At 42.4% G+C, this 22626-nt stretch overlaps 1 protein-coding gene across 3 annotated transcripts in view; it reads left to right on the top strand.

Annotated features, from left to right (window-relative positions):
• RGS7 (regulator of G protein signaling 7) overlaps positions 1 to 18330 on the top strand; it is a 500495-nt gene extending 482165 nt beyond the window's left edge. For all 3 annotated transcript variants that reach the window (XM_090031504.1, XM_090031503.1, XM_090031505.1), the window contains one exon: positions 18012 to 18330. In XM_090031504.1, coding sequence (XP_089887630.1) covers positions 18012 to 18062 — 51 coding nt within the window. In that variant the 3' untranslated portion in view covers positions 18063 to 18330. The remainder of the gene's footprint in view (positions 1 to 18011) is intronic.
• The last annotated feature ends 4296 nt before the right edge of the window (positions 18331 to 22626 follow it).

Raw genomic sequence — 22626 nt, 5'->3', positions numbered from 1 at the left:
CCCTGTTGCCCACTCCTGCTTGTGCTTCCTCCAGGTCACCCACTTCCTCATTTACCTCAGGAATTTTGCCTCCATCCCCGGTGAACCTAGTTTAAAGCCCTCCTCACTAGGTTAGCAAGCCTGCCTGTGAAGATGCTAGGCCACCCTCTGGACGCTAGGAATCCTTGAAGCTGCAGGTCTAGTGCCTGGGCAGCCCTGCCTGATCCCTCAGCTCCTAGAAACACTGGGTGCTCCCTCCGGCCACTCAGCAAGACTGATGTTCTCATAAATGTCACAGCTGCTATCAGCAGTAAAATGGACAAGAATGTCCATTGGACTCAGCAGCTTCCAGGTGAGAGAAGCTCATAGTTCTCTGGAAATTTGAAGACATACAAATGTATCTGGTATGATGCGGTCCAAACCAAATTTTAAAATATGTCTACTGAACGGAAAACCATGGGTTTTTGCCAGCTTAAATCATGTCGGTGACTCAAAATGGAATAGAAATGAGGAGGACTAACTTGATCCTATGTCCTTTGACTCAGATAAAGTCAAACCAAGATGTCCTCACAGGAAGAATTCTCCTGCTGTTTGCTTTTCTGGCAGCTTTACTGGTGGTGGACACTGAAGGTCTTACACACCTTGTTTAAAGTTTGCCTTAGCTTGGTGGGGGTGAACCTTTTTCACAAGGTGTGCTACAAAGTATGCCCTGTGCCATCTCTGAGAGGCACTTCGATTCCCTTTCCTTGCCCAATCTGCTGCTCTGCTTTGTGCCCCCTGCCTTTTTCTCCCTGCCCAAGCTTCTGCCCTGCTGCTCTTCTACCATCCCCCTCCTTGACCTCCCACGCACCATGCAAAGGCTTCCTGTGCCACTTGTGTCACGTATGCCACCAGTTAGTCATCATGCTTTAGGTAGTCATCAGTGGTCTCAGTGGCATCATTTCTCCAAAGCATGTGCTGGAGCAATATGGTGCTAATTAAAGTGAGTAATGCAAATAGAAGAAGTTCAGAATAAACCATGGAGTGAGGATTTTTAGATTTGGCAGACTACCACTAGAACAGGGTGCCATTTTTTTTCTATTAATAACAAGAATGCTGAAAAATGTGGATTTGGTCAAGCCAGGGCTGCTCACAAGTGCAGGCCAAATGTACCTAATAGTTTTACCTAGAAGGATTTTTTCAGAGCTAAACCTCCACCCACCCCCACTCCCACCCCCACCCCCTGGCCATTCCCCTCCTTCTCCCTGTGTTTTGTGTAATAGCTCAGGCATTAGCATATTCATTTGAACTTGGGAGAACAAGGTGTGATTATTGTTATTTTGGTCTGAGGGAATTATAACTCTTTTAACAGAGTTCCCTAAGCAGAAGGCATCCTCACTCTTTTGCTCTTCTGCACATTCTGGAGAACTAGCTAATTAGTTTATTAGAAATTCAGTAGCACCCATGGGCAGAGATGGAAACCTGCCTCCAAATATCATATAGCCTACTGAATAGGGCACTCAACTGAGAGATGAGGAAGAATAATTTTGAACCTTTGGGCTGTTCACGTACTGGAGGTGTCTTTTCACCTACAAGATACTGGCTATAAGTCAGGAGATTCCCTTTGCTCCAGAAGTTTTGTGAATTATGGCTGTTTGCAGACATTTAACCCTCCCCTCCAAAAAAGTGCTTTACTGGAAAAAGCAGTGCATTACTTCGATCCCACTCTACAGTGTCTGTATAGATCAAGCACTTCAGTGGGGCTTTTTGGTGCTTTTAGCTATGGCTGATTCAATAGGCTATTAGATAAAAGCACCAATAAAGGCCCACTAAAACACCTGATCTATACAGATGTCAGGCGAGCTGAGTCCAACTAAGGCACTGCCTCTTCTGGGCAACATGCAGGCCTTGGCACAGGAATGCACCCAGTTTAAAGTAAAGCATCAGTTTTCAGGGTTTTTTTTGTAGGTTTCTCTTAATGTCTGCAAGCAGCTTTATTAGCCTCTGATTTCCTTAGCTTTTCCTACAAGTGACCAAAAGACACTTTTGTTGCATGAAAGTTTTCTTGTTTTGTTTTATTTTTTTTTAAAAAAAAAAACATGAAAAGTTTTAAGTTCAAATTTGATCCCAACTGATTTATTTTTATTTTATTTTTTTGTTCTATGGTGGAATTGAACAATCCTATTTGGTTTACAAATAATTATCTTTGTGTGACTATGCGTTGCTGTTTTGTCCATGGGCGCTGAATCCAGGAACCCAATGCATGATACTGTTACTTCAGAAATAAAACTCTGGAATCCTGGAAACTGTAACAGCCTCCTGAATCTCTCTACAAATTTCTGGGATACATTTACTCGCAAAAGCATTTCTAAGCCAAATTTTGGAGCATTATTGCATACCTTTTCCCATCATATGATACAGAAAAAGAACTGTAGTAAAATGATGCATCTTTTCTAGCCTAATGACAAAATTAAATCAAGGAATGACACAAAAATAAACTTAGCTTTAATTTTTTTTCATGAGATACAGTCTCTGAAGAAAACTTTCAGTCATTTTGTGGAAATACTAAATGCTCAGCATACCATCAAATACTGATAACCACTATAACCATCAGAGCATTTATATTGCTGTGTAAAATCCCTAGCTGCAACATTACTAACCCTTTTGACACTGTCTAACAAGATAGCATCAATAATGTCATAACCGTATAAGCTTTCATACACTGTATAGAGAGTGACAATATATTGAAAAAATTCCATTATAAATAGAACACTTTTTATTGATCATGCTATATTTTGCCAATGAATAGAAATACCAATGAAGACAAAGCTTAATCTTCTTATTTTGCCTTGATGTGCTCACAAATCACAAATAGTTATACAGAAATACAAAGCAATGTAACTAAAATGAAAAGATTAGATACAAACCTTGATTTGGAATAGTAAATACACACCAACTTGTCACAAATCTAACTCAGCCATGAAAGGAATAAGTAACATCCTAATACATCCCTGCTTGGCATTGCTTAGATTGTGAATTGACTGCTTTGGGAAAAGCAAGGTCTGTTTATCTGCTACCTGCTCCTCAGGCCAAAAGGGAGGATAGGAGTCAGGGAGATGGCCAAAGGAGCTAACTGATGTGAGTTGCCCTGGAGCGCCCAAGATGTGAGCTGCCCTGCCAAAAACAGTGAAATAACTGTCGTATTCCTTCCCCAGAGCATAAGGGGCAGAGAGGTGCAGCTATTTTGGGGGCCAAATAACCCTAATGTGGAGTAGGTAGGGAAAGTATGAACTAAATACCACATAACTCAATGGCACAATAAGTAACAGCAAATCTGGAAATTTGTAGTTCAGAAAGAGGGACAAAAAGAGGTTGGCTACCACTAGATCAAATGCTCCAATAGATGAAGTGGAGAGAGAGAGACTTACAGAAGTGAGAAGGTGACAAAATGGTTACAAAAGATACTGGGGTTAGATCAATGCTATTTCATCTGTTCACTAACCAGATATAACATGGCAGTCTTCCCCATTGTAGAGACAGGTTTCTCACATCCTGTATGCGTGTGAATGATACATGTGCTCTCTGTGGGCTTCTCTGGCTGCATGTTTGCTTGCAGTGTAGAAGACACCCATTGTCAAAATTGGCCATAGTTGTGTATATTCATTCTTTGTATGCTGCCCTATTTGCAGAACTTCCTTGGGTTTGTGAAAAGCAGTCTTCTCTCAAATGCCATAAGTAGAGATAGCTGAAAAAAGATTTCTTAAGAGAACTTTTCAAAGATTAGTTCCTGATTTTGTGAAATTAATGGAACCCACCCGATTTAAGTTTTTAAAAAAATGATGAAACATTATGGAAAGTATTTTGGGTGAGTTTATGTTACAAAATACATTTGATGAAATTTCAGGAAATTCAAAAAACTCTGAGGGGAAAAAAAAAAAACAGCTTAAGTATAGAGATAAATATATTTATTTGTTGCTAAGTAAAGAAACCAATAGTAAGAAACTTTAGTACCGGATGGATAGAAAATAAATCCTTGAAGGGAGATCTTTTTAACTTTGAAGTTAAAAAACCCTTGCAGTTAGGGTTTATGAATGGACAGGCAATTTGAATACTGAAGTTTTCCATGTAATGGCAGAAGTCAGTAATGCAAACTTCCCCCACTGCTGTTTTCAGTAGTGTTCCTGAAGGAATCTCCTCTAGGTGAATAGGGTAGCTCTTTAGACACAATGCATTTTGCCTCACAGTAGAGAAAGCAAAGCATCACTCTGATTTTGTGGTTGTTTTGTTTTGCTACGTAGACATACATCTAGTATAATATAGGTAGAACTCAGTTCATTTAGTGCGCTAAGCAGCCATCAGATGATAGTAACTTATGTTTTGGTCTAGATTTAAATATGTGACCTGGAATTGAGAAAATTTATACTGTATATATCCCATTACAAAAGCCCTAAGATTTTACCCTGCCTATTTGTAAAGACATATTTACTGGAGTTCCCTTATATTTTCCTTTGTAGTATAATGAGCAAACAACACGGCAATTCATGTATGAGACGAAAAATTGTCAGGACCATTAAACGCAGAATATTTTCGGAATGGCTTAGGACAATATCATTTAGCATGGCATGGCATATTAAGGCATACAGATGAAAACTAATACACATTTACATTGACTTCTGCCAGTAGATGGTGAACTTTCTACAGTCCTAATTTGTCAAACAGAGCAAACAGAACTTGCTAGGAATTTGCTGATGAAATTCTTTGCTTTATTATAAAAATTGATATGTTGAAAACAATTTTTTTCAGGAAAATGTTAATTTTGATGAGTGTCTTGATTTAAAATGGTTTTAAAATTATTGAATTTAAAAAATGTTTGGCATAAAAAATACAGTTTTCCATTTTGGTTTATACTTTAAATTATAGTAGAGTAAAAATGGTTGAAAGTGCAACATTTCAGAATTACCAAAATGAAGCATTTTCATTGACTTGAAATAATTTTGGACATTTATCCTGTGAGCATTTTTGAGATTTCACCATTTTGTCACAATTCAGTGTGGGATTTTTTTTTCCCAAAATCATAAAGCCTGTTTCTTGCCAAACTCTATCAATAATTAGTCAAAATAAAGAACAGTATTTTACTCAAGGAAAACTTCTGCCTAAGTTTTGCTTGGTCAGAATTTCAGGATTTGTCCCTCTCATGTAGAAAATGTGTTACCTTCTGTAACCATTCACTCCATCCATACTGTTTCAGGCTTTATTAACATTTGACTATTCCTATTTCCTATTTGAGTGAGATTTCCAGTTCAAAAGAAAGAAAATAAAACCCAATAACAAAACAATACCCTTTTGACTAATCTGAGGCCCGAACTTGGGTAAAATCTTCAAAAATGTCTAAATAGCTTTGGAACTCAAATCATAGTTTACTGGAATCTTAGAAAGTAGGGTTGGGAAGGACCTCAGGAGGTCAACTCTTCCATCTGCTCTTCTAAGTCAGGAGCACTTTCACCTAACCTATTCCTGTGTTAATCTCACCCCTTATATAATTGACACATCGAATCTTGTAAAATGATGTCTGGCTAATCTGTTCCTCAAGTTCTCCAGTGATGGATATTCCACAGCCATTCAAGACCACCTACTCCAGTGTTCAGCTAGTCTTGCAGTTAAAAAGTTTTTCCAAATGTCAAGCCTAAATCTCCCTTTTTGCAATTTAAACCCATTGCTTCTAATCCTACACATGAAAAACAGATGATAACCTGTAACAGATTGGATAATTGGTTAAATTTCCCCTCAGTTTGTCTTTTGTCTATAGTAAACAAGCCCGGTTCTTTCAGCCTTTCCTTATAGGTGATGATTCCTAGCCTCTAATAATCTTTTACATTCTCTTTTATGCTTTTATCTTTGTTCAACATATCAGTTTAATAAATAAAAATTTTAAAATCTTTCATTAAGTGTGATGCCTAAAACTAAACCTTATTGATGCTATTCAGAACTGAAGGATTATATCATATATTATTTTTTCTGCTTCTTTTCATTCTTCCCAGTATGATGCTTGCTTTCTTTTTCCAACATTATGACATGGTTTCCTCATGTTCAGGTTGTGATCCATTATAACCCCATGATCCTTTTTGGCAGAACTGCTGACTAGACAACTGTTCTTGTATTTATGCAGGTGATGATTCTTAACAAAGGGCATGTCTACACATGATTGCCAGCTAGGTTGCCCTAGTGGCACGCTCCCCAGGTGTAGCATGCCACTACGGCAACATAGTGGTGAAATTTAACTGCAAGATGTGCTCAGAAAGAAAAAGGACTAAAGCATAGTGCTGTAGCAACATCACCATATGGTGACATGTAGAAACACCCAAAGTGTAGTACTTTGCTCTTGTACTTACTGGATTGCATCCCATTTCTCCAATCTTTCACAATCATTTTGAATTTGATCCTGTCCTCCAAAGTGCTCGTAATAGCCCCTTCTACCCTGAAACCACTGCAGTTTTAATAAGCTGTCTCTATTTGATCATCAAAGTCATAAATGAGAATACTGAATAATATCAGATCAAGGGCAGACCCCCTCTGATACCTGACTTGATACATTCATCCAGCTAGAAAGTAAGACCTTAAACTATTTTTAGAGTATGGTTTTCAAGCAGTGTTGTACCTGCCTTAAAAGTATTTTCCTCTAGACCCAATTTCTCTGTCTTGTTTAAGTTCCACTGACTTTAATAGAAGTTAAGGTATGTCTACCCTGCAGAATGTAGTGCTGTGCCAAGATAATCCAGCCAGCTCCAAATGATCAATGCTATTGTAGTACTGTAGGCAGCTTCTCAGTGGGTGTGTCTACATGAGATATTTATTGTGCAGTTGACTAATTAGTTGTGCAATAAATGTCTCAGCATCTACACATGTGCCCCCGTTAGGCTGGAGTAAACTAATTTACTCCACAGCAGGTTAGTTCTTATACATGCTGCCCAGCTGGCTAGTGCATGAGGGTACTTCAGTGCATGGGCTGACTGATAGCTAGCCCCATGTTGAAGCTCCCTTGTACCCTAGCCAGCCCCTCCAAAGCACATTGAGCTGAGGGAAACAGCCCTGGGCTGGCGGGCTGACCTCAGGAGTGGGGCGAGGGCTGCTAGCTGGGGTTATTCCACCTGGGCCCACATGCTGTGCCTAAATAAGCTGGAGAGCTTATTGCTCCAGTGGTAATTTCTCCTGGACTCGCATTCGAATGGTGTGACTTGGAGCAATTAACTTCAAAGCAATAAGGTCTGCAGTTTATTCAGGCACCATAATTACACATATAGACATGCCCAGCAGGATTATTTAGCCCAAGTGATCTTCTATGTTAATATAGCCAGACTGCTTCCACTACCCAGGCTAAGGTGCCTTGTGCAGTATACATAAGCCTTTAGAGTTTTAAGTCATTTAGATGTATTGGGAAACCTTGTCTTTGTTTTCTATCCCAAATTTTGGCTGAAAAGTCAGGCTTTCTCTCTCATTTTCCTACCTGGAGAAAAGCCTGAGGCTGAACCGAAGAAGAGCAACATGCCAAGGAGTAAAAAAAGCTAGGAGGAAGTAGATGATGCTGGCCAGCTTGAGAGAACTGAGAGGAGACAGCCAATATAGAAGAGACAGTCACTTAAAGGGTAGATATTTATGGGGCAAGACAGGGGTGAGACATGCCATGCTAGTTCTGTTCAGTGGAAGTTTAGCTCTTAAAGTGGAAGCAGGAAAGCCTGAAGAAGCAGAATTCATTAGCCTATACACAACATGGCCTTAATGCTGCTTCCAGTTGGGGAGCTACTGCATACAGAGCCAACAAGGTATGTCTAAGCTCAGTGCTTCATTGCACAATAGCAATAAGTCGAAAGTTCCTCCTCCTTTAGTACTTCCATAGTGAGTGGTGTAGTGCAGCCACATTTGTGGCCATAAGCTTATATTTTTCCTTCTTTACAGACATTAGAAAGTCACTCACTGCATAAAGGAAGAAGAATCCTGACCCTCCCCTGAATCCTACCTCTTCTGCAATCTTTATCAGGCCCCTTGGCACGACTTTTGTGATCAGAACTCTGGCCTGTGCCCCATAAATTCTGTATTCCTCTGCTTTTCAAAGCAGAAACACAGGGAAGCTATTGCCCTCTGTTGCTAGAATAGGATTTTGGCTGTTTTAATTGCTGCCTGGTGGCAAACTGGTTTGAAGTGTTAAAGGGAATAGCAGCTGGCTAGAAGCCCATGAGGGATTCCTGTTTTCCTCTTTCTCCCCTGACTTCTTTGTCTCTCCAGATGTGCTTCTGTCAATTGGTGCAATATTTGTAGTCTTTATTTGTAGAAAGCTTGAGTTTTCACTAGGGAGTGTCTCAGGCAGAAACCAACCTCTATTTCTGCTATGTCACAGGTGTGCAGCACATGAGCCAATGAATAACTGTGAAAGCAAAGGCTTTGACGCAGGTTCTTTGGTCTCATTATATTCACACCAGTGTGCACATTGTGCATCTGTTACACAGTTTGATGCTTGGGGTTTTTATTTCCAGGAGCTCTAGAGTTATTGATGCAGGTGGGTAGCATCTGCACTAATAATAAAAGAATCTAATACAGAGCTATTGAGCTTGCTTGAGTAAAAATGAATGAGAATTAACATCTTTAAGATTAAATCCACCTCTCCCTGTTTCCCTCAACCATGCCCCTTCTGTGTGTTTTAATATTAGCCCTTATGTCATTTAAATTTTAGCTTGTAAAAACAACATCTTTTATTGAAATTGCTGCTGACTTGTTTGCAGCTGATTTGAGACTATAGTGGGGACTTTGTAAACAAAGTAGTGTATCAGTAAATTCCAATGTGGAGTATAATTGGATTTTATTTTTTTCATCTCTCTTTTTTTATTATTTTTTTTGGCTTAGTTAGCCCTGAAATTTTCTCCCTAATCCTATGTACTTTAAAGTACAATTCTATTATGAAAAATAGCTAGGTTAGATAAAAAACATATTTGTAGCTTGATCTGTTGATCAGATATTCATGTTCATTCAGAATCATGCTGCTCATTCTGCTAATATTCCTGCTCTTCATTCAGGTTAGCTTTCTAAAGTCAGTACATCTGTCTTTTATAACATCATTTAAATTTAACTAATTTTCACTTAAAAGGTCCTTTTCCTTTAAACAGACCTCTAAATTATGAAATCTTCAAATTGACTACAAAAGCACCTATTTATTCAACAGCTAGGTTGCTTGTGAATATTCAGTGACATAACCGCTGACTTTGGTGACTAAACCAGTTTTTTCTTCCTTTTTCTCCTGTTAGCCCTGGGCAACATGATCTATTTAAAGTTGGGGTGGGCAAAATACAAAGCACAGAGGGGCTTTGTCTGGCCTGTGGTGGCTCCCTCAGTCCTGCCTAGCCCAGGCACTGTCCGGCTGTACTGCGTGCTGCCACAGGATGGCACAGAACAGGGTTGGACGTCTCCACAACTGGACTGCCTTTCTAGGCAAACCAGGTGGCAGCAGCTTCTTCCGTCTATCATCACCACTGGCCCCAGGTCTTCAGGTACCAGATGAGGCTGCCCTCTGATTACTCTATGCTACTACCACTGCCCCACAGGGCAGCCCAGAGGTGATAGTGATGGCAGCAGAGAGGAGCAGCAAGGCAGCCCGGGCATAGGCTTTGGGTGGCTGTGGCAGGGAGTGCCAGGCAGCAGCAAGGGGTGTGGCCACTTTTCCCCCATACTGAGCGACAGTTTCTGTCCATCCAGCACTTCTGTTGCTGCTATTTCACATGAGTAGGCAAGTCCAGAGCAGGCATACGGTGTGCTGGGTCAGGTCTGTAATGCATGATCCTGCTGATCTGTTCTGGTGTGGGTAATTCTGGAGCAGGTGCAGGGCATGCTGGGACTGTGCACTGCCCTGCAGTGATGGGATGGTACCACAGGGTGTGTGGGCTCTGGGCTGTTGTGGGTGGTGGCGGGTTCTGACTGGCTCAGGGGGGGTGTGTATGGGAGGCTCCCTGGCATACCCCACCCTACCCACAAATCCTCGCCCACAAATCCCACAACTACACCCTCTCCCATACACAATCACATACCCCACAAACACCACACCCAACCACATCCTCCCCCACACCCCCCAAAACCCCACAACCCTCTCCATATGCACACCCCCACACACACCCCTCCCTGCACACCCCACACCCCCACATCCCTCACACATACACCCCACACACACACACCCAGCCACACACAACCTATAAACCTAATACACCCCCCCACACATCCCTACAAACACCCCCCAGAAACCCCCATACCCACTCACCCATATTCACAAATACTTACACCCCTCATATACACACACATCCACACACACACACCCATAACCCCCCCACAGGCCGCATACCCACCCATCCATTCCCTTTTAGACCCCTCCACACCCCCCACAATATATATGAGTAAGTCTTCATTTTGAGCTATTATGCAATTACCTCTATGTACACGATGCAAACACACACAAATTAGGACAATTTAAAAACAAATAAAATTATTATATTATTATGGATTTTTGATTTTTAGTATATAATTTGTTTTTTTCCGGTTCCAAGATGGCAAACCCCCTTCCCAAATGGAGTACTTACAGGGGTGAGGGGAGGGACTTATGATGGCAAAAGTCAGGGGTTAGAGGGCAGGACTTCTTGTTCCAAGATGGCAACCAGGGGGCAGGGCACCTGTCAAGGGGTGGAACTACATTTGTGGCCATTAACAGTTCACCAAAACTCATTAAGCGGTGCTCCAGCCAAAATAATTGCCCACTCCTGATTTAAAGCCCCTGCCATACGTTATTTAAAGAGTCTGTTTTTAAAGTAGAAGAACATTTAGAATTGATCTGAGCTGTACAGCACAAAATTGTATAGGGTTTTTTGGACAGGGATGATTGTGCCTCAAGCAGGGGGTTGTACAAGATGATGCTTCCAACCCTACTTCTCTATGATTCTATGATTATTCTTTCCTAGTTTTTCCTAGCAAATACAACACCAGGCAAGTTTTCTGAGAGGTTTCAATTCTGTGAAACTGTAAAGTGGCAATTAAATCCCATATTGGAACTTACTGATACACTTCTTTGTTTACGCATGTCATTTGCAAACAAGTCAGCAACAATATGAATACAATAGTTACAAGCCAACCATCCTCGGAGTTTTTTACACCTGGCTAGACAAAGCTTTAGCTGGGATGATATAGTTGCTGATGGTCCTGCTTTGAACATGGGATTGAACTCCTGAGGTCCCTGACAACCTTAACTTCCTATGAATCTGTGAATCAGGGTCAAGATCTAATCTCTTGATGATGGATTTGGGCTGTCATATAAAACTGCAGACCGTCTGAATGAAAAACTGCAGGTTCTATAGTATCCTACAGAAACTTCACAGATTCTTCAGGGCAGGGCATTTTAGTCTCCCATAGCCTTCAACTTTATATGTAATGTATATGATGGGCAAGGGGGTTTTGTGGTGAATTTTGGGGTATAAAGCACCCTTGTATAGAGTCAGAAAACAGTAAAGCCTATGGCCACCAATCCACATACTTAAATGTGTTTAAGTATAAGCTTGAGAATAATTTCATAAAGTCAAAGTGAAGCTCTTCCTTCAATATTTTGCTGTAAGTCTGAGATCCCATAAGGTGCTTACTTCTCATAGACACCTTCAAAATCTTACCTTAAGTCATTACTTCATTTGTCACTCAGCTGTTGAGACTTTCTTTTTTTAGATAGGAAAAAAATATGAACAAGGGAACATTATGGCATCATACTTTGAATGGCTTATCAATTACAAGGAATGGACAGATAACATGCTTACATTGATATAATCAGTAATTGCTCCAGCATTTTCCAGGAACAGATACTGACACCTACACTGGTATAAATGCCTCAAATACAGATTAAAATAATAACAACAACAAAATTGTAGTAAAAATACACCCATGTAAAGGTGTGGGGAAACACATAACAATTGAACCATTTCTAAATGTCACTGATTAGGAACCAGTTCACATTTTTCACAGATCAGAGATGTCCACAACATAGGGGGTGCATCTACATGAGATTCTTTACTGTGAAGTAGTGTAGTTTACTGCTCAATAAGCATGTGCGTCTACATGTGTGCATTCTTACTGCACAGTAAACCTTGTTAATCGCTAATAAATTTTCTACTTGCAAATGCAAGTTACTAACTACTAATTACTAAATGTATACTAATTGAGCTTGTGTAGACACCTGACCAGGAGCAAATCTGCTCCCAGTAGGCTGGCCACTGGGGTGTGCTAGATTGCTCCCTGCCTTTGGGAGCTGCCTGCTGCCTTGGCAGACTCCACCACCAGAGCTGGGACCTTGGTAGCAGAGAGCTCCAAACTTTGCCATCACAATTGGGGAGCAGAGATTCTCTCAGCACCAGCCCTACTACCACAGAGCTGGCATTGGGAGATAAGGATCTCTCAGCCTGCTGACCCATAACCATGGAGCCAGCACTTGGAGATCCCTGCTGGCAGGGGCTGGGGAGCCTCTTCCCCACTCAGGTCCATGATCAGGAGCTGGGTGAGGAATAAGGTCTCCAGCCTGTTCCCCATCCAGCTCCATGATCACAGAGCTGAGAAGGAAACAGGTTCTCCAGCCCCCCCACCCCGTGATGGCAGATCGAGGGCTGGGGACTGTCTCAGTTGGAGGTAGGTCCCAGCCCCATGCCCCAATCAGGCAACTGAGGCACAGAACTTGGAAAGAGTTGCAGGGTTAGGACAGGTCCCAGGCCCCCACCCTGATCTGTCAGTGGGGTAGGTAGCAGTGAGCCCCCAGCTAGATGGGGAATCCCTGCCCAGCTGTGGGCTTACTGCTAGTTGCTCCACCAGTGGTTCAGAGCAGGGGGCTGGGACCTGCCTCTACCTTGTAGCTCTTTCTAATGCTTAAATGCCCATCAGGGAGCTGGGGCTGGGGGCTCTCTGCTGCCAGAGCAGGAGGACATTGTCCCTGCCCTAGCAGCAGGCGGGCCCCCAAGAGCAGGGAGCAATGTCCCAGCCCTGGCCAGAGGACAGCTGTTTCCTGTCCCCATGCTCCCTCCCAGCCCCTGGGCTAGCATCTGGTGGCAGCAGGGGCCCATTGCAGGGCCCCAGGAAGCCAGTGTAGTTTGCTGCTATTAGCAGCAAATCTGCTCCCACTTTCTTACATGTGTAGATGCTTGCCCAGGAGCATTTGCTCTTGAGTAGTTTACTCATCTCATGAATAAACTCCTCTAGGATCTAACGCACACATAGGAGCACCCACGATGCCCTAACATTCTAGGTAGAACAGTCACCTTTTAGGAATTGAAGTGCAGCATGTCTGACACCAGGAGTTGGAAGTGAACACCCAGCCTAGCACGCCTCACACAGAGAATGCTTGCATTCATGGTTTGATAGTCGCAGAGAGTGGATGATTTGTGGCTAGGGCCTTTTTCACTTTTTTCCTTTCTCTTCTTTCCTAAATATGAGCTCATTAAGTTTGGTAGCAGTAGGTTGCACTTGACCACACTCTGGCTTGTGTTTGCCTCAGGGTGCCCGCTATAGGAATGTTTGGGCAGGGTGGGCAGGGAAGTGGGCATGATGAGGGGCTTTAGTTAACTGGGGAGTGAAGACATAGCTGGTTGTTAGCAAATAGCTTGTATTGACCAAGCAGTGCAAGGAAGCTAATCGATAAAACAGTGCCAATGAAAGAAGGGAAAAAAGGGGGATTAGGGGATAACTGAGTATCAGAACAGCCAAAAGCAGCAGCATGGGGGGTGAGGAGCAATGAAGTGTGGTGTCCTGGAGGACCAATCAGACCTGGGTCACAATGCTTGGTGTCCGCATGTAACATTGACTTGGTTCACAGTGAGGTGGTTCAAAAGAATACTTGATTTGCCACATACAGTTTTGGACCAATCCAGACAGCTTTAAACCATTTTAGCAGCCTTCTACATCTGTCCATTTCAGGCTTAAAACTGCATTTGAAGTTGTCAGAGTGTTAAATGTGCCTTTTTCCTAAGTTGCATCAGTTCAGGTGTCATTTGTCTGCCTGCATCTCAGGGTAACCGTTTGGTCAATTCAAGCAGACTGTTACCTGTTTCTCCACTACCACCTCATGGTAAATGTCTGTAACAACACCTGCTGTAAACAGCTGCCCTGCAATAGCAGTTCATCTACCTGCTCTAGGTCCTGGTATAATTTACATCAGAGTACAAAATCAGTTGAAATTATGCCCAGGGTAATTGCCTAGGCCTAGAGTTGAGGGACTTAAATAGACAAGGACACAGACTGATGAAGTCAGAGACATGATAAAGGACAGATGCACACCAGAGAGGATTATGAATATACTATATTTCATGGTGTATAAGTCAAAGTTTGAAGCCCAATTTTTAACTCTTAAAATTCAACCTCAACTTATACACCATATCACCATCCCCTGCAAGTGGTGCTGGACTCAGTGCTCAGCTAGTGCAGCCCAGGCAGTGCTGCTCTCAGGGGATGGGGCTACACCAATTAAGCACTATGCCCAGTGCTGTTCACAGGGGATGGGGCCAGGCTCAGCTCTCAGCTGTCATGGTCCCATTCGCTGCAAGTGGTGCTGCCTGAATTGTGTCAGCCAAGCGCTGAGCTCAGTGCTGCTCAGAGAGGATGGGGCCATACCAGCTGATTGCTGAGCCCCGCCCCAAGCCTGTTGCTGATCGCAGGGGGTGGGGCTGGGCTCAGTGATCAGCACTGAAGCTAACAGCAGACAGGGCCAGGCTTAGTACTCAGCTGGTATCACACAAGTAGTGCCACTTGCAGGGGATAGGGCCATGCCAACTGAGCACCAAGCTCAGCCTTGACTTATATACTGAGCCTATGAAAATCCTAAATTTTTGCATCAGAAAACTGGGGTCAACCTATACACCATGGTTGACCTACACAGCATGAAACACAGTACATAAATAAGCGAACAGTCCCAAGATGTTGTTACTGACTCCTTTCAGCCAGTGGGTAACCACTGACCTGGCACTTCTTTGAAACCACTTAATTTTCAAGACTCAGTCATGCAAATAAGTTAACTGTGTGCTTACTTGTAAGGCCATAGCTACACATCCTCAATGCCGAGGCCAGCTATGCCATGCTGAGGCATATCTCATTACTAACTCCTGCTCTGCACTCGCCAAACTCTGAAAATGAGGCAGTATGACTGGTTTAGATTGGCTCTGATGGTATGCCAAGAGGTATACTCGGGCACATCTGTATGTGAGAACTACCGCACATAAAATTAATCTACTGCATGGTAAAGCATCACTGTCTACACATGTGTGGCAATTACTGTGCAGTAGATTAACGTAAAGCACCGTTTCCCAGTATTAGGCAATGCCGCTTTATGTTAACACACCTGAATGCACATGTAAAAGCTGACCCAGAAGCAAATTGCTCCGGCCAGCCCAGGTAGCATGGGCCACAACTGCTTCTCATCTTAGGGGCAGGAGAGGAGCTGTCCCCAGGAGGGGCAGCTGTGAGTGGTGCAGAGCTCAGGACTTGGCCCCAAGCTCCAGGGGAGGGGCAGGGGGGTGAGCTGTCCCCAGCTCTGTGGGAAATTTGGAACAGAGCCTTGAGATCTGTGCCACTCAGAGCTGTCCCTAGAGCCAGGGACAGATCATGCCCCACCCTCTGGGGCCCAAGCCTGGCCCCACCATGCCCCCTGCCAGCCCAGGGCTGCCCCCATGCCTCTTGCCAGCCTAGGGCTGGAACCTGGTCAGCTGCAGCTGCAACTTGGAGCTCCCCTTGACTGCTGCAGTGGGGCAGAGCAGGACAGGAGCAGCCCTGGACTAGGCTGCTCCTGTCAGGCTCAATTTGCTCCCAACCCGGGGGCACATATAGATGCACACCTGGAAGCTCAGGCACATTAATTGTACTTGTAGACATACCTCTCAACACCAGCATGGCAGTGTATGCTTTGGGTATCTCTAACCTGGATCTGTGGTCTCATTTCGAGGATTTTGGCACATGAGGAGTAAGAGGGAGTGGGTGAGGTTATTTCCCTGTGACAGTAGTCTAGAGAAGCCCCCAATCCCATTGAAGTTAAGCATGTTGCTGAGTTTGGGCCTAAACTCCTCATTTATTTTTAAACTGAGGAGGGGGAAGTTGAACAGAGAAATTGAGAATCTGGTCCTATGATGAACTGTAGCGTCTGCCAGAAAAAGAGACAGGTTTCATGTGCTTTTATGACCAAACTGTCACTCAAATTTGAGATGGCTTTTTAAGAAAGAGTTTCTTGGCAGAAAGGAGTCAAAGGTTTCTTAAATGTGTTTTCTTATTTAGTAGCTTATGTAGTAACTGATTGGAACAAATCAAGTGGCTCTGTGCATGAAAAGTGTTGCATGAAACAGCTGTTGTACATACAGCCCAGACACACTAAAATAGACTGTAGGTGACTCAGTGAAAGGGTTGCCCAAAGAGACAAAAGGAGACAGAGTAGTTGAGTGCAGGATTGTCTTCTTTTGAACTATTAAGTAACATTACTGTCAGAAGCAGAATACTGAACTTGATGGAAGAGTGATCTAATCCAATATGGCAGATCCTGTGATCCTTTGAAAATTTTATTATGGGGAAAAATGCATACAGATCTACCAAACTTCTCTTCTTTGTTCTCAGAAATGTAAAAGTAATTTAATTTCAATTTTATGAAATCCTACCCAAGTTATACCCCAATGCATCGTGTTTTAGCAAATGCTTATCAGGGGTTATGTCTTTTTGTGTGGTTAATAGCAGCTCTATTTGTGTAATTCAGTTGAAATGATAATAAAACCAGGAAAAAAATAACAGATATATTTATTTGCTGGTGTAACTGGAATAAATTTATTTAACATTTAGTTACCCCTAAAAATGTGGAATCTCTCTGCATTTGTGATTCCCCCACTACTTATACTCTTATTGATATCCATTTTCTGTGTTGATTTCTTTCATAAGTATTATCATACCCTTTGATCCAATGGTTAGATCAGGGGTGTCAAACTCACCCACATCCCTGGGTCAGATCCAGCCTGCAGGGTTCCTTGTAGGCTGCATACAGACCTAGCAATGACAGTGGTGGTGGAAGGGTGAGCTGTGACAATGACACAGGGGTTAATGTTGCTACTGCTTGCCCCATTGTGCCTGATGCATTTGCAGCCAGGCTCCATACCTGAGAAATTGGCAGCAGACCCCACCCCTGCTTGCCCTGCCCTTGAATTGCCATCTCTTACGAGCCCTTTTGGCTAAGTGAAACAGCTCTTCGGGTCATACCTTTGACACCCCTGGGTAAGACCATTACATCTTGGTATTGGATAGCTAGTTCCCTGTATTCTTCTGTTCTGCACCCTAGTTCCAATCCCTAGGAACAATCGTTCCTCCTGATTTAACAGGATGAGCTAAGGTCCAAACATGCATCTTTACAACAGCAGGAAATCTTAATTATGAAAGAAGATGGACCCCATGGGCTCTCAAAATAGTCTACAGACTAGACACATGTAATGTACCTGTACGGTGTTTTCTGTAAGCTGTAGAAATATTTCCAGCAAAAGTTAAGCTTAGCTCACAGAAGGAACTGTTTTACTTCTTGAGCCCAATGTGCAGCTGCCTTTTATTTTCTTCCCCACGCTTCAGAGTGGATTGTGTAGTGTTCTTGGAGTGGAGTCACTGCAGTTCAGTATACTCATCTCTGCATCATGAGACAGGCTGTATTGTACTAGTCTTTTTGAAACTATTTTAAGCACTGGGTATGATCAACAACAAAAGCTCAGTGTTGGCTTGTTGCTAAGCACAGATGGACCATTTCTGGGTGCTACTGTATAGTTTTATAATTTTCTGAATTATTCTGTGAGACAGTCTGTTGTTTAGTGCTTTGGGATTCAGTTTTGTACAGGCATTCAAAGTTTAAATAAAATGGTTTCCTAGGCTTAAGATATGAAAAAAGCTCCAATTGGTGGCTAAAATGTTACCACATCACTGGTAAATAATTAGGTGTAGGCTGATGAACAGGTTCTCAGTGATCATACCTCTGTTTTTTGTTTTTATCTTTTCCTCAGGGGAAATCGCTCACATCAAAGAGGTTAACCAGTCTAGTGCAGTCCTACTAAAAGGATCACCTTGTAGCATGGAAGCAGACTCAAATCATTATACATACTTTGTAGCTCACTGATTGCCTGAATCAGAGGACAGTAGAACAAGATGTTGCATGAGCAAGGACCTGACTTGTTTTCTTTTGTGTATACTAAGGCATTACAGACTCCGAGGGACTCTCTAACTTTCGATGCCTCCATTTCGAAAATTGTCTGCTCACTTCCTCCTTCATATCAAGCTGGATCTGTGTCTTTTTATTTTCTGCAAGCTCAAGTACAGTGAAAAAAGCTTCTGCTAGACACAGTTTATTAAAAAAAATGCCATCAGTCAAAAACTGGAAGAAATGTAAGAAAAATGCATACATATACTAATAAATATACATATGATATCACATTTGCTGCACAATAAATTAGCACAGAAGGTTCCATTTCACCTGATGTATTCACATTGAGAAAGAAAGCCTGTGTCTTTGTCTGTTGTCTATATTCTCTGTTAATGTTTCTTGCATTTATTTTTATACCATATTTAAAAAAGAACACCTTTTACTCCAAATGTATTAAAGTTGATCTTTTCTCTGTAAATTAGTGTATGTTTATATTGTTGTTTTATCTTTCATTAAAAGATGCAGAATCTCTTTCTTTTGGTACATTTGGGATTTTAATGTTGACCCCTAAGACAAACCAGAAAATCACTGTGAAAAGGTTCTGTAAAGGGTAATTCTTTTAAAGTGACTTGGAAATCCTGGACTTTCTAATGCTGTCTCTCAATGACTGTAAATCAGGGGTGTCAAACCTATGATCTATGGGCTGTATGCATCCTGCAAAGCCATGTTGTATGGCTAACAAGGTCTTTAGAGAGGCAAAGGTAGCAGGGATGGGGCTGCCACCAAAATCCAGGGCATAGAGCCCCACTGGAGATGTGTGTCAGTGGTGGAGGCTGTTAACGCCTGTGGTCACAACCATGACTAGATTTGGCCCATGAAAAGCCCTGCATCCCTGTGGGGTGGGGGGCAGGGTGAACTTGACATCCCTGCTGTAAATCGAACATGTTTTATTTGCAAGAAAGAAATATTCTCTGTAACTTAGCACATTCAAGCTAAGTCAGCTTGTACCGTTCATGAAACTAGGTTATTTCCATGTTACTCAACCCATAAATGAATGTTTTGCAGGCAAAATTAGACTTGCAAAACACTTGTCTTCAAATTATGTCCCAGTGACAGTGATGTAGCCAGATTGTAATTTGGCAAGTAATTCTGTCAATGTGTAGAAAGAAACAGGATTTTGCTGTTAGTTCATTTGATTAAATGACCAAATCTGACTGAATACACATGGAGAACACATCTGTTGAGTGAGAAAATATTGTTTTTGCACAATCAGTTTGGAACTCTCCTTTTATTTTAAAATGACCCCAGATTCAAAAGACTAGTTATGGATATTATTTTCAAAGGGCAGGCCCTGTATGGTAAATGCAATATGTTTGCATTTAGGGCCAGATCCTATTTTACCTATTAGAGCTTTAACTGACTTAAAAGCCTGAGTGGTGATCCAATTGCACCCTGCTGGAGTTCCGGCAAATCCATTAATGAATCTAATTTGTAACTCTAGTCATGTTAGTCTTAAGATTAGGTCACAAAAAATGTAGCAAAGATCAGGAGGACCAATCTTTTGTAGGAGCAGCTTTTCAGGAACTCATGCAGCGTGGAATAGGATCACACTTATGTACCTAAGTACCTAAGTGACCTGAAAAAGGGCACTTGATGCCCAAAAGCTTGTCCAGTAGCTCTCCCAGATATACAGTTGGTCCAAGAAAAGATGTTATAGAAAAGTCTTGTCCCTCATACCATTCCTAGATCATCACAACTACAACAACACTCCAAATCTATTAAGTACACTTAGGGTAGAAAGAGACATTGCATTTGTGCCCCATAATGGGGACACAAAAGCCAAGCAAATATGCGTCCATCCTACTTGTGCCAAAAATTCCAAAAAATTGTGGCCATGATAGGTGGTATCAATTTATGCTGCTTATTGCAGCAGATGTCTGTTAATTTTATAGTGGGATAGTGTGGTCAGCCCAGAGTTGCCTGTGCTCTCCAGTCACCCAGGGCAGGCACTCTTCAGGCTTCAGGGGCCCAATGCTGTGCCCCAGGAATAGGAATCAGTTGGCTGGTGGTCCCAGCTTTGTGACTGCACTGGAGCATCCAATTCACTTCATAGGAGTCTCCAGAAAGACAACATCTCTGTAAGTGGGAAAAGCCAGAATTTCCCTGCCTACAGAGATGGGGCCAAGCAACACCTGGGATGCACCTCTGCAAATGATGGGATCAATGGGGCAAACAACAGGACATTGGGCAATGTGCATTCCACCCAATGAAGCAGATCAAGTGTGCCAAGATGAATCTTGGCACAGCTGGTCCACTTCATTATGTGATGGCTATTTCTAACCTTCATCACCTAAGAATGGAATAGGATCTTGCCCTTAGTCCTAACTCTAGAATAACTCATGTGAATAAAGACTTACTGGCCATGGTTTACAAAATCAGGCCTCAAAAATTGCATAAAACAAATAGCATAGACACAGCAAGTATGGGACACTAAGACCTTTATGAGTAGAAACATGATAAAGATCTCTCTTTTGGCTAAGACAAGCAGCATTAACTGGTGCAGCTTCCCTCAGAGACAAATCCTTAGGGCTGTACAAAGCTTTGGTTCCCGTTTTGATTCAGAGGAGATCTGGTGGCCACACCACTGAATCCGAATCAAATCAGGAGACCTTTTAATCTCTCCGAATTGAATTGGAACTCTCCGAATTGATTCAGAGAGATTTGGAAAGATTCAGCGATTTAGATATAAACACAGCTTGAAACATTTTTTCTGCATACCTCTAGGTACCAGGCAGCTCATGAATGCTGTGATGCTGGGGCAGATGGAGCATCCCACAGAAGTGTGGGGGGCTCCCTAGTGTGCTTGGCAGCAGACCCAGAAGTGGACCAGAAGCACTTCCAGTCCACTTCTGGGTCTGCCAGGGAGCATGCTGGGGGGCCCCCACACCTCCCTGGCTCAGCAACTCATGTCTCCTAGGTCTTGGGGGGGGGCACACAGGGTACCCCTGTGGTTGATCATTGAGCCAGGGGGCACGGGGAGGGGGGGCAGGGTGCTCAGCAGCAGAAGTGGACTGGAAATACTTCTGATCACTTGCGGGTTTGCTACTGAGCATGTGCCCTCCTCCTTACCCCCCCCCATGCTCCTGTAGAACAATTCATCTGCCCCAATATCACAGCATTCACAAGCTAGGCCTGGTTCTTCGAGGGATGTAGAAAAAACATTTCAAACTGTGTCTATGGATGAATTGCTGATTCTCCAAATCAGCATCAAATCTTCAGATTCAGCCAAATCGATTTGGGGACATTGATCTGAATCAATTAATTGTATCACTGTCCCCGACTCAGGCTGAATTGAATATGGCCCATTTTGCACACCCCTAACAATCATACTCAGTGAAAAGAATTCAGTGATGCAAACTGAATCAACTAGCCAAATATTATCATTTAGGGTATAATATTGCCTGGAAGCCAAACACAGAAAAAGGGCTCTTTTTATTAACACACAGGACTGAGGCTTAGGGGATTTCATTTCAGTCCCATCTCTTCTATATATTTCTTCTGTGATTCTGGAAAAGACGTCTCTTGAGGCTGGAATAATTGGTATATATACCTTCCCACTCAAGCACACACAAGTTAGATATGGGCTAGGTTAAATAAATGCTCAGGAGAAAACAATGCACAATTCCTTTCTTATTACTTAAGCAATGGGTAAGGTACAGCAGTGTTGGAACATGCCTTACTGTTATACTAGAAGGCAACATTATTTTCCAGGTTAAGAAAATGAAGAACTCAATTCAATCTAAGAAATAAGTGAAAGTATAGAAGATTTAACTACTAAAGTTGGAATTTAACCAGTCCTTAAGGTCCTGATCTAGGAAAGCACTTAAGAATATGCTTGACTCTTGTCACATGAGCACTCATCTTGATTTCACCTGTTTGCTGGTTGAAATGATCTGATGCAATGTTCTTTTGGGGACCCAAATGAGTCCAGGTCATCAGGACACCAATTTTAAACTTTGATGCTTCATTATGGGGATTCCTGAGCTGAGGCAACTTAAAGAGGAAATTTCTGAAAATCAATCTCTGTTAAAGTGTTACAATTTGGACATCTAACAGTTAAAGTACACCAAAAACATGCCCCAGTCCCCATTAGCTTTGTCTTGCAGCACATGACTGATGCACAATGTGACAACGTAAGTTTTCATGAAAATATCATAAGGTCAGGATGAAATGTATCAAAATATCATTGCAATGCAACATAACAAAACACCAAAATCCCATTCCAACAGTCATTTTGGGACACTGTCATTCATGCTGTGTTGGAGCCTAAGATGCCACTTTAATGAAGCAGAACTAAATAAAAATAAAGCTGGAAAAAATCATAGGAGGAGCCAGGTTGAGACTGTCTTCATCATGTGGAGTGTTGAACAGATCAGTTTGAATACAATGAGTCACCCAAACCTTTAGTCGCGGAACAA

Source organism: Crocodylus siamensis, chromosome 1 (genome assembly GCF_052110815.1).
Source record: "Crocodylus siamensis isolate JL-2025a chromosome 1, ASM5211081v1, whole genome shotgun sequence".
Classification (NCBI taxonomy): Eukaryota; Metazoa; Chordata; order Crocodylia; family Crocodylidae; genus Crocodylus; species Crocodylus siamensis.
The sequence above is the reverse complement of the archived record's forward strand: the minus strand, read 5'-3'. Positions and strand labels throughout refer to the sequence as shown.